Here is a 13,626-nt window from a genome sequence, read left to right as displayed (position 1 = left end):
AGATTGTTCAAAATATTTTTGTCTACTCCTACTGGTACCATTATATAACAACCAAAGATGAGTTTCCTCCATGGAAATTTCCCTACTTTGATATTAGTTATAATGGTTTATTGAGCATAGCATGTCCTCTGAAAACAAAGCCAACACCGGTATTATCTTAACTTTAAAAACAACACTTCTGATGTCTCTTGATGATGTAACACCACAAGATAAAGTGTTCTTTCCTGTTTGATTCACTGGATAATTCTCCATATCACCATAATGATCACCAGCACCAGAAGAGTTCCCAGCACCGTAGCCACAAAACGCTTTTCCCTCTTTTTTATGAGAATTAAAGAACTTATTATCCACAGTATTATACATGCTGACATCGTCACAACTCTGCTTACATGCCAGCGTGTTAAAACAGCTCCAAAATATGTTTCCATTTGTTTTTTATTCAATTTACAATTTAAATCTCGCCTTGGTGTTTTAGTGCTCTGTAGCTTGTAAACCACACTGCACCACTGGTCATTTGTCAGGACATCAGTGATTTTGAAAACCTCATAGGGAGGAATCAGGACCTGTCCCTTTTGGTTTTCAGCAGAGTAATATGTTATATCAGCACCAAAGCATGTGTAGATCTCAAAACAGGAAACATTGCCATTAAAATCAAACAACTGCTTGCTTGAAGTTGCCAAAATGAAAGCACCAAAACGCATGTTGGTGTTGATGACATTGTGGTTAAAATTTTCCAGTGATCTGTGATAAGTGATTCTGCAAGATGTTTGATTTTGACGCAGAATGTGAATGGCGTCTGTCAGGTAGAAGTAGAGGTAGTGGAACTTAAAGCTGTACGTACTGTATATGTGTTTCCCTGCTTTTACTGCTTCGTTGAAAAGTTGTCGGATTTTTTTTTCTTTCGTGTACATGTACATAGCTACAGTGTGGTCTTCTTTCAGGTGCTTGTGTGCAGGTTTCTTTGCATCTTTTTCAACGGAAGCCCAGGCTAAACTGAAGTTTCTGTTGTAGTGCCAATCAAACACACCAAACATGTGGATCACAGAGGCTGCTTCGGATCGGCAACCATCATACATGTCATCAATGGAATCTGTCGCCATATCCAGAGGTAAACTATCAGTTTTCGTTTTCTGCAACAGACAGATAAGAAATAGCTACAGTGAGCGGAATCAACAATTTGGGGATATTCAGTGTGTAAACTGTACTATATTATGTGCATCTGAAAGAAAGTACTGTTCTCTCACCTCAGCAGGTTTCTGGGGCCACCAGGGTATTAGAAATGGGTCGTAATACAATAGTAGCACCACCGCCAGCATCACACAAAGGATTGCCCAGTTTCTAAACTAAAGGGATATATATGTGTTTTACAAAAATACATCAGACTGTTGTATTATTTAACTATTTTCATTTACATTAACTCAGTTTGTATGTTTAAAGCTGCAAGTACTGTACAAGTGGCTGCAGTGTAAAAGATAAATGATACAATATCAACTATAATCAGGAGCCACACAATATTTTCTTTGTTCTCTGATCCATCAATAAAAATCCTCATCATGTCCGTCAACAGTGTATACAATCTGATTGGCTTACCTGTCCTCTGTCAAGTGCTGTCAACAGCATGTTACTGTATTCTTTTGAGGCAAAAAATCAAATGAAGAGAGAGCAGATGCAATGTCGTTTGCCAGTAAGGTGGTTCCAGCTCACAGGATTTACAGGTGCAGCCACATAGAAATTCTTCTACACTTTTGTTTAAAGCTGCCGGAGTTAACATCTTATCTTGCATGTGATTTTTTTCACAGTGTTTGATAAGAAACCACATGACAAATAGTTTCTACATTTAATTTTATTACAGACGTTTACCTTTTCTTCATATTATCGTGTTGGTGTTTGTGTATTCATTCTGTGCAAATGAAACCCTCGCTTCACATTGGCTCTGTCATTTCATCGTTTGCATTGCCATAGGGAGGTTCCACATTTGGTAACACTAGTAAATCCTGTTTGGCAGCTCACTCAGGTAAAAACAAACAAAGGTAAGTCATCAAGTTGCAAAACACTACAAGCAGAGACTAACACGGAAGATTCATTTATTTATTTATTCTGACAAAGGCCTTATTACGAGAGCTCATCTTCACAGATAAAAGATGAAACTTAACCATAGTGCTGCTCATGATGTGGTAAGTTATACAGCAACACAAAAATGTAACATTTTCAAGACTGCCACTTTTCAAAATGTTAATAATTTACTAAATTTTGTGGTTAGGAGTCAATAACCAATCAAATCATTTTGATAATAATGCCAAATCTTTATTTACAGTTGAGCATGATACGCTATGATGAGTCTTACAGGGATAGTCACATTTTAAGTACTATATATTTTGTTATACTGTATATATTGCATTATGTTATCTACCTTTTATTATCATTGTGGTGCTCAATTTCAGTGTACGCCGCAGAGTTTTGTTCCTCCAAGAGTAAATGAGTCACACCTGGTTAGGTGGAGGTTACAAAACACAGCATGCAGAAGTGCTTCATTCAATTTCGTCCGTTGATATATTTCCCCTTCATGAGCCTCCCAGTGATGACATATGTATAAGAAGTGAGGCACATTGTAAATGAACAGAAGGTATATACATTTTTAGTTTAGGAGACATAACATTTTGCGTGAAACCAAACACACTCTAATCTCATTTCCGCGGTGTTAAATGGCATATTTCTTCTGTTCCAGATGTACTATGCCTTCCCTGCAGAGGCAAGCGTGTCAGAGAAAAATCTTATTTTGCATGTGCCATTACTTCTCTTGTTCTTTTGGTGGGGCTGTTGATGTTTGTTGTCATATATCAAACATTCAACTGGCAGGATATTGTTGGAAAGGTATTTAACACTTTGTATAATTTAACGGTATATATTTGATATGAATCAAAGTATTTAGATTTTGATATCTAAATAAAATTAGTTTGACTAAAAATGTTACTTTTAATTAAATCAAATTCTAGAGGATCTAACTATATTATAACAAGAACAAAAACTGCAATTTTCACATTTCTAAGTATGCACTATTAAAGTGATTCCAAAAAATCTAATTGGTTTGTAATTGAAAACAGTGATGTGGACTGATGTGGACATACTGCCATCTGCTGGATAAATGCTGAACAATCTGTTTCTCTTCATTTCAGAATTCTACTCAGGAAACTCACTGATAAAGCCATAATGATGAGACGGGATCCCAGTACAAACTTCAGTCGAGCCTGGAGCAATGCAGAGCAAAAAGCCAGGGAGCCTGCGCACAAGTACATGGAGAAACAACATTCAATTGCCATATACATGCAGCAAGAACTGAAAAACTCAGTGGTGTAAAGGAGACATCTCTAACAAACAGGTTCGCTTCAGCTCCTTCATGTTCTGACAAGTGGGACTTAACAAGGAACACTTCATGTTTTGAGGTATACACATGTTTACTGAAGAGCAACCTGAACTGTGTTTATGATAGAGAGCAATACATTGCATCCAATATCTGCATTACCAGCAGATGGATTATGGCCCATTTTCATCATCACTTGTGTGATTATTGTATCTCTTCTGCTACCCTTTGTCATTGTTAAGGTGTTAGAATACCAAAACTGCTGTTTACAGTATTTCATCTAATGGCACTCACTACCCTGCTGGATTTGTCATTTTAAAGGGCAAAATTCAATGTTAAATAAAGATTGTATTGTCTTTTTTATACTTTACTGGGTTTGTAACCCCCAATCATCATGCTCAATTGTTATAGGAGCAATAGTAAGAACTACAGTCAAACAAGAAAGACAACACAAAAGAAAAGAAAATAAATGAATAAATAAAGATGTGTTCTTAATATAGTGATGCCCAGTAAGTATTTACATTCCTTATCAGGAAAGACAGGAGAGATATATGTGTACTTGTACATATTTACACAAGCATATACATCTTTGTTAGCATGCATATTTAAACTATACACGTAGTTATACTGTACACATTAATTTCATCCATTGCATCAATGATTTCATTGTATGTAGTGAAGCCATTTAGCCTATCATTTTTCCACCAGTTCTTTCCATTTTTACCATACTTGAGCTTCCCTTTGCCTCCAATTTCTTGTAATTACCTTTATAGTACTTATTCTCAAAACTATTTCCCTTAGAAGGTGCAGATGAATTATACTTTGCATATTTACATGCTGCTGCGTCTGTACCTCCTGTTTGAGTCAGAGACAAACTTCCAAAATGGCATATATAGCTTCTCACTTGGAGGATGTTTTTTTTTTTTTTTTAAATGGTAATGAGGCAAATCATATTCAATTTTAAGTTCTTCAAATGAATTTATGCATGTATTATCTAATAGTTTTTCAAATATGTCTGACCCTTTTTCTAATCCTTTTTGAGACCATAGGTGAAATATTTCACCCTACTTATTCGGGATCAAGTCAGGGTCAAATTTCTTCATCCAGATGATGATGACACCTGACTGTATTCCAAGTCTTCAGTGTATTTATCACCCACATATTTTCAATTTTTGATTGTGATTTGAAATTTTTAATCAGAAAATGGGTAGTTCTTATCATGCCTTTCATACTAATTGACTCTACTAATCTATATCTGGATTGTGTTTTTTCCATTATCCAGGCCCTAATAACTAATATCTATGCTGCTATACAATAACATTGTAAATTAGGGAGAGCTAACTCACCTTTCTTTGACATTGACCCATTTCATTGTATCCCATTTCTTAAATGTAGTGGAACTAATGATCTGACTAACTTCCATCTATCTATCTTTTGTTTGTTTTACGTCTATATCATTAAGAGTGTAATAGTTTTGGTATTCTGATTCCTAAACATCTAATATACAAATTTTACTTCTATGTTTCTCATTTCTGTATATCAAGATCAAACTTCCAACTGAACCCCTTGACACATAGTACATTGTCATTTAATGAAAACTGGATGAAAACCCAACCTTCTACATGTTTCAATCAAAAAACCCCAATGTAGCCGATAAAAAGCTATCTCTGCAGCAAAAATCAATACCTGGATATTACATTTATTTGAATGATTTACAACAGATGGATGGTCTTGTGAGCTTTAAAATGGGCAGAAATCACATTGTGGCCTGGAGCGGCACTGACTGAAATTGCTATGTTTTAAAACTCCAGGCATAGGAAAATATGGTTATAGTTTTAATCACAACTAACATGGCATATTTACTAAGGGTGTGCCCAAATACAAATACGTTATTTGGCACAAATTGTGGGTATTTATGAATATTTATTTTGTATACATATTTTAAAAAGTATTTGCTTTTGGGAAGAAAAAAAACATGTCAAATACCAGCACGCAGGTCGGTTACATCACTATCTCAGTCTCTCTCCTCTGCTCCACTGTTACGTCTATCAGCAGGTCTCAATGAGGGGAGTCACATCCACCTGCTACATGATGCACATTTCCTAATTTGGACATCACTCCTGGAGTTGGGGGTGTTCTTCAGGGATAAAGCTGAGCTACTGACACACATTAAAGTGCTCTCAAGGGACTCTCCACAACCTGTTGATCCCCTTCTCCTTTCCACAAAGTTAGTTTGTAAAAAAATAGGCAATAAATGAAAAGTGCAAAGCAATAATTGCCTTTGACATTCTTCCCTATACATTACACGCTGTGTTGTCTCTGTGTTATGGGTGTATAAATAGGTAGAGGTCTGTCCACAATGAGTAAAGTTTTAGTGCAGTAGTCAACGAAGTAATCTATGGTCTGGGAGACTCCAGTTCGAGACTCAGTGAGGGGACCTCCTTTGTAAGGTAGTTTATTCATGAACACTTATTGTAACACTTTAATTTCCTAAAATTAAAAGCGTAATAAAAACAAAAACAAAAACAAAAACAGGATTTTTAAGCCTCTTTCCACTTTTATTTGACTACAAATACAAATAATTTTGCTTTCTCAACAAATATAGATACAAATACAATTACTGGGCTCTCTGCACATCCCTAATATTTACAATGTATATATTAAGGAAATTTTCATAATTTCATGAAGTAATATTTACAAATGGTGTTCATCAAATGGTGTTCATCAAGTCCACATTTCAGACTTATTCTCCGTGTTGTAATAAAGTGTTTGTTATTGAATTCACAATAGAATTTAGTAGAATCTAGCAGAACGGACTTGGCAGAAATGGAATAAAATATTCATAAGTATGTTTTAATTAGTGTATAATCACGTGAAAATAAGAATCATTGCGTTTTCGTTATCTCAGAATGAACCCTTTATATCTACATAGGGAGCAGGTCCTCTTCCACAGAGGCTGCCATCTTGTACTGCCATGTTTTTACAGTAGCCCAAAACGGACAAACCAAACATAGGCTCTAGAGAGGGCCTTTCCCATATTTCACAAGTTTCGCAGCCACCGAAGGTTCTGCTATGTGCTCAGAAGGAGAGGGTGAGGGGAAGGGTATTCAGTTTGTTGCAATGTGCAACCTCACCACTAGATGCCACTAAATCTTACACACTGGTCCTTTAACAGAGATTAATTTTGTTTAATCAAGAAAACAAAAACAGATAAGGATGGCAGATGGAGATACTGCCAGACTAACAAAGGAATTGCTAAATTAACTAAACAGAAAATCAAAACTCCAACGTAAATTGGTGCAAGGGGACATGGAATCTCCTCGCTGCCAGAATGGAGCAGGTCTTTTATAACCTAACGGGAGACAGTGGCCAGCTGCCTCCACTTCCCTGATGGCCTCCAGCTCCACCCAACCAGAAACATTACTTAAACATTACTTACATTACAACACTAAAAGACACACACACACAACACAGCAACACCATAACAAACACAAGCAATGGCAGCCCTGGGGCGGCCATGGGGCCGTCACATTGTCAACATACTGACAGCTTCTAGTGTGTTGCAACTCACAGCAGCTGTGTTGGGTGTGGTCTGAAGTATACAATACAAGGGATTTTTTTTGGAGAGCTTTTGCAAAAGCCAATAATTTTTCACAAAGACGCAACATAATGACACATTATTAGCAATATTTCATTATAGCAGTATTAAATTGCATCGTTAAATAAGCATTGTAGACCAAATCACTCGTAACTCAATGGTTGAGAATGTTTAAAGGCAAAATAAAAATGAAATAAAATTTGTAAAGAAACATCAGTAAATGTTAGTAATATCTAAAAATATCTTTGAGGCATATCTTAATATCTTTGAGGCAACATTTTACTGGCGGTCAGTACAATTATTTTTCCTCCAAAATATGACTACCATCCCTATCACATGTTGAGTGGACCCTCCTTACTCTTCACTTTGCTCCTATACTCACAAGCACACTTGAACACAGGCTATCAGTATTTGCAGGACAGTGTTCAACACAAATGCTAAGGAATTTTACTGCACAAGTAAACCTTTGTGATCAGCATACACACACGCTCGACTAAAGTTTCACAATCACTTGTGCGTGTAGTCCAACACAGTTGAAAAATTCAGCTCCTTTAAAATGTCAACAGCCTTTTTGAGGGTGTGGGGAGCTGAAAGTATGCAAACATGATGGGCATAAACAGAGCGAAATTTATCTTCTCATCTATGTTGTTTTAGTTTGTGCACAATGACTCACACATACTGAACATGTCGAACAAATGTTACTGTGGAAAATAAATGCACTGTTGAGCAGGATTTTGGAGGTTGACATTCTTAGAGCCTGCCCTTCCAAGAAAAATGACCCTATACATTGTAAATGCAGTCGCCAAAAACAACCTACCAGGTTGGATGGATGACTAGATAATAAGTTAGATGGCAAAAAATGGCAAAAAGTGGACATAGCTGCAGGAAACCGCTGTCCACTTCCCATTTCCAATCACAACTTGGGGCACTTTTTAAAAAAACGTAACATAGTGTTTACTGTTGTCATGTCGATGAAGGTTGCCTAATTTTAAGGAAATAGTAACCACATTTCAAGTAAACATTTTAACACAAACCATAATCTTCCCTAATCCTAACCAAGAGTTTTTTGTGCCCAAACCTAACCAGACCTTAACCACAGCGTTGTCACATCATAAAACATCATTATTTTTTAACAGTGATTTGTAACGGCATATTACACTCCAAGGGGTTGTTCTGGAGTGCAGCTACAAAGGACTTATGTGGTCATTTAATTCTGTACCATCAGAATAATTTGAAATGTGCTATAATCACATAAAAATCTACACATAGTAGCTTTAAGATAGATGTAGAAATAGTACCAGTCAAAGGTTTGGATACACTTTCTCCCTCAAGGTAATGGGAAGGTGTGTCTGAATCAGCGATTACAAAATACTGGCAGTTACATCAGTAACCTCCGATGTAATTTGTCGAACTGCCATATTGTGCAGAGTGATATTAGTCATTTTAAGGTCACATTTAGGTGGAGTCTAAGAAATGCTTCAGCTCATACTGAACAGGTTTTAAGTTTCTTGCGAAACCTAGTATTGGGAAATCCTGAGGAAAAAAACTAGAGCTGCAACATCCCCAGTGAAAAAAAGCCATGAGAATCAGTTTCTTGCCCCACAGTGGTGGTTATTGCCTCATTATTCAATGACCTTGACCCACTATGAGGTTTGTGAGACTAACATAAATTTTCCCAAAAATGAAACATTTCTTTTATTACAGAAACCTCAGTAAAGGCAAATATGTGACAGAAAATGTGTTCAGGCACAACAGATGAAGGACTTTGGTTGCACCTTGTTGGGAATAGTTTATGACCATGATTGTTATGCCTGCAAGAGAACAAATAACGAGTGACAAATCTACACAAATGCATCATCAACAAAACATTGATAGTATTGATAATATCAGGTCTGTCAGAACAATGTATGCAATGTAACACAAGCACGCCATATGCGGGCATACTTCCACCTTTGCTGTGGGCTGATGATATCAAAGAACAGATGCTATCATAAGAATGAGGTGTATGGGCAGTATTGCTGCCATTTGTTGCACAGTAACAAAAAGCTACATTAATAAACACAAATATCTCATTTTATGAAGCCTTTATCCATATTTGCTTATGATAAGAGATTAATTCATTTGTCCCTCTGAATTATTGTAAAGGTATTCCACAGGGGCAACACTTCAAGACAGTGTTTTATCTTGTTCTGTTCTAACTACACTTTGTAGACTATACTGGCCACTGTGTGTGACCGTGTATCACTTTTAGTCTGCTGAAAATGAATGTGTTCTTTTGGTTTCAGAAACTCGGGTCATGTGGGTCCTCATCACCTCTTCAAGGCTGTCTTTGTGGGTAAATCTCCATGACAGATGGGTGTGCTTTGAGAGAGGCAGGGGGAGAGGAAATGGCATTTACTGAAGACTGTGTGTATCAGCTACTGAAACATCAGTTTACCTACATATTTTTAATAATGGCAAATCATTGATAAAAGCTGTTATTGGAGCTCAGTATTTGAATCTCCTATTGATCATGTTTTCCTTCTGTACTCAAAACCTTTGTTTGTTGGCTAGATCTCTGTTTTTTGAACATCTTTCAGGGAAGCATTGGCAAGTGGATCTTTACTGATTTCAGTGGTTTAACATGGTCTAATAAAGGCAGCGTGGTAGCTCATTGGTGAACACCATCACAGCACAAAGGTTCTGGGTTTGTTTCTGTGAGGAGTTTGCCTCTTCTCCACGTGTGTGTGTCAAGTCATGTCAAGTCAAAATTTATTTGTATAGCACATTTAAAACAACCACAGTTGACCAAAGTGTTGAACAGGCTTAAAATACCAGAAAGTAAATGACAAATAAGAATAAAAGAAAACAATAAAAATAATAAACATAATAATAAACATAATAATAATCCAGAGATTAGGGGCAGGCACTGCAAAGGCTCAGTTTTCTCTGATTTTGTACCTGGATCTCAGAACATCCAAGAGCATCTGGTTGGTCAACCTCAGTGCTCTAATTGGAGTATGATGATGCAGGAGATCTGCTAGATAAGGTGGTGCCAGCCCATTTAAAACCTTAAAAACAAGCAATAAAATCTTAAAATGAATCCTGAAATGGACAGGAAGCCAGTGGAGAGACGCCAATACTGGTGTTATGTGATCACGCTTTCTTTTTCCAGTTAGAAGACAAGTGGCATTTTGTACTAAGTGCAGACGATGAAAAAATGACACCAACATACAAAGAATTACAATAGTCTAACCGAGAGGCAATAAAACCATGAATAACTCTTGAAATCTTTAGGAGAGAGATAGGCCTTTATCTTGGCTAAAAGTCTTAACTGAAGCTAGTTTTGACAACTGAACTAATCTGTTTATAAAATTTGAAGGAGCTGTCAACAATCACACCAAGATTCTTCACAAAAGATCGAGTGTAAGAAGCTAATGGACCAAGAGTACCATCAGAGTCATCCAACATACCAATCCCAGTCTTATTTTCCTTAAGACTGAGAAAGTTTAAATGCATCCAAGTTTTGATATCTTTTAAGCAGTCCAGCAAAGGCTGCACTGAATCTTTACTTTTTGTTTTTATAGGCAGATAAATTTGTATATCATCAGCAAAACAATGAAAAGGAATATTATGTTTCTTGAAAAGGGACCCCAAGGGCAGCATATACAATGAAAAGAGGATGGGGCCCAAAACGGAGCCTTGAGAGACCCCACAAATAAGTGGGGCTGCAGTCAAAGAATATTTTCCTAGGTGAACCAAGAAACTCCTATTTGTCAGGTATGATTGTAACTGTTTGAGGGCAGTACCTTTGATACCTACACACTGTTCAAGACGTGATAAAAGGACAGTGTCAAAGGCAGCAGTCAGGTCTAAAAGCACCAGAATAGCAGAGTTCCCTGAATCAACAGTTAAGAAAAGATCATTAAAAACTCTTAAAAGAGCTGTTACAGTACTCTGGTGTGGTTTAAAACCAGCCTGAAACATTTCATAAATGCCAAGGTTATCTAAAAATGTTTCCAGTTGAATAAAAACTACTCTCTCCAAAACTTTAGACAGAAAAGATAGCTTAGAAATTGGCCTGAAGTAAGAGAGAACAGAACAAGATTTTCCAGATTTTTCTTTTTGATAAGAGGCTGCACTACATCATGCTTAAAAGCAGCTGGAACACACCCTGAAATAAGAGAGATATTTATCAAAACAAGAAAACTGTATTACCCAACAGTATCAAAAACTTATTTTAGTAGACAAGAGGGAATACTGTCTGGGGGCATTCCCATAAAATTCCTAAGGAGACTTGAAGCTTATCCTTCCTCTACTTTCTTTCAGCTCATCTACATGCGTGTCTGAGAGCGCAGGTAGTATTTAGCCATGGCTCTGAATTTGGTTTAGTGCATTTAGTCCTAAATGGAGCAACAGAGTCCAAGATATCATTGCAAATGGAATCAAAAAGGGTGGTAATCCTCAACAGTGAGATCACAACAGCCATCCAGGGTATGAAACATAGAGTCTTTGAAAGCAATAAAAAACTGCGGTGAAGTTAGAGGGTTAATCACACGCAGGAGCACAAGTTGTAATCCTATTCCTTTAAACTTTTGGGCAACCCAAAAGCTCATGCACAAGAGTTTGAAGGAACAGCACAATTTTTGGAAAATATATTTTTTTGTTTTCTACAAGAGTTGAGAGGATCAATGTAAATCTCATGTCTGTGTGTGAAGAACAGCTGGAACTAGGATGTGGTTAGCCTAGCTTAGCATTAAGAGTGGAAGCCAGAGTAAAAAAAATAGCCTGGCTCTGTCCAAAATGAAAAAAATGAGAGAAAAAACATCTACCAACACCTCTAAACTCACTATTTATTGTTTACTTAATCCATACAAAAAGATATATGTAAAAATGACAATTTAACAGCTTTACAGAGTCTTCTTCTTACAGGGAGATTCCATTGTGGTACCACTGTGCCAGCACAAAGAACTACTCCAAATCTGTGTTCACCAATTGTATCTGGCAACCTGCACTGCAATTGGAAATGCTGGACACAAGGGCTGAGCTGACTGATACTAAACTGTTGATTGTTGATAAATAATTACAGCACATTAATTGCCTCTAGAATCACAAATTGTCATTTTGACATTTCTCTTTGAGTCCAAATTAAACAAATGAGATAAAAGAGGTAATTAGCGAGCTTTAGAAGGTGGCGCTGGGCGTATTTTTTTAATTTTGGTGAGAACCAGGCTAGCTATTTCCTCCTACGTGTTGATGGGTGGATGACATGACAAATGAATCTGGGGTTGCTAAAACAAAAATCATATTCGTAATAGAGTACATGAATGTTGTGACGAGTACAGTCACACCCATGTTCTCATGCAAACAGATGCAAAATTCACATGCATCCTGCCTGTGATTTTTGCAAGAACTACTCTAAATCTTCAGGAACTATTCCAAATCTGTGCTCACCAACTGTATCTGGCAACCTGCGCTACAATTGGAAATGCTGGGTGTATTTTTTTAGTTTTGGTGAGAACCAGGCTAGCTTTTTCCTCCTACCTGTTGATGGGTGGATGACATGACAAATGAATCTGGGATTGCTAAAACAAAAATCATATTCGTAATAGAGTACATGAATGTTGTGACGAGTACAGTCACACCCATGTTCTCATGCAAACAGATGCAAAATTCACATGCATCCTGCCTGTGATTTTTGCAAGAACTACTCTAAATCTTCAGGAACTATTCCAAATCTGTGCTCACCAACTGTATCTGGCAACCTGCGCTACAATTGGAAATGCTGGGCGTATTTTTTTAGTTTTGGTGAGAACCAGGCTAGCTTTTTCCTCCTACCTGTTGATGGGTGGATGACATGACAAATGAATCTGGGGTTGCTAAAACAAAAATCATATTCGTAATAGAGTACATGAATGTTGTGACGAGTACAGTCACACCCATGTTCTCATGCAAACAGATGCAAAATTCACCTGCATCCTGCCTGTGATTTTTGCAAGAACTACTCTAAATCTTCAGGAACTATTCCAAATCTGTGCTCACCAACTGTATCTGGCAACCTGCGCTACAATTGGAAATGCTGGGCGTATTTTTTTAGTTTTGGTGAGAACCAGGCTAGCTTTTTCCTCCTACCTGTTGATGGGTGGATGACATGACAAATGAATCTGGGGTTGCTAAAACAAAAATCATATTCGTAATAGAGTACATGAATGTTGTGACGAGTACAGTCACACCCATGTTCTCATGCAAACAGATGCAAAATTCACATGCATCCTGCCTGTGATTTTTGCAAGAACTACTCTAAATCTTCAGGAACTATTCCAAATTTCTGTTCACCAATTGTATCTGGCAACCTGCGCTACAATTTGAAATGCTGGACACAACGGCTGAGCTGACTGATACTAAACTGTTGTTTGTCACTAAATAATTACAAAATTAACATTAACATTAATTGCCTCTAGAACCACAAATTGAACATTTTTACATTTTTCTTTGAGTCCAGATTAAACAAACAAGATAAAAGAGGTAATTAGCAAGCTTTAAAAGGTGGTGCAGGGCGTACTTTTTTAACTTGGCTGGCTATTTCCTCCTACCTGTTGATGGGTGGATAACATGTCAAATGAATCTGGGGTTGCTAAAACAAAAATCAGATTCGTAATAGAGTACAAGAATGTTGTGATAAGCACACTCA

At 37.1% G+C, this 13,626-nt stretch overlaps 1 protein-coding gene across 1 annotated transcript; it reads right to left on the bottom strand.

Annotated features, from left to right (window-relative positions):
* Positions 1–233: 233 nt before the first annotated feature.
* On the bottom strand, positions 234–1,316 carry LOC137180648 (ecto-ADP-ribosyltransferase 4-like). Its single transcript, XM_067586008.1, has 2 exons — positions 1,245–1,316; positions 234–1,130 (listed from the first exon to the last, which is right to left on the bottom strand). The coding sequence occupies exons 1-2, from the start codon at positions 1,314–1,316 to the stop codon at positions 234–236; spliced, it is 969 nt and encodes a 322-aa protein (XP_067442109.1).
* Positions 1,317–13,626: the final 12,310 nt, after the last annotated feature.

This window comes from Thunnus thynnus, chromosome 3 (assembly GCF_963924715.1).
Source record: "Thunnus thynnus chromosome 3, fThuThy2.1, whole genome shotgun sequence".
NCBI lineage: Eukaryota > Metazoa > Chordata > Actinopteri > Scombriformes > Scombridae > Thunnus > Thunnus thynnus.
The sequence above is the reverse complement of the archived record's forward strand: the minus strand, read 5'-3'. Positions and strand labels throughout refer to the sequence as shown.

Coding starts and splice junctions, on each gene's coding strand:
- LOC137180648 (XM_067586008.1), bottom strand. CDS start 1,316: ATGCTGGCGGTGGTGCTACTATTGTATTACGACCCATTTCTAATACCC. Junction 1,131..1,244: donor GGCCCCAGAAACCTGCTGAG/GTGAGAGAACAG, acceptor TGTCTGTTGCAG/AAAACGAAAACTGATAGTTT.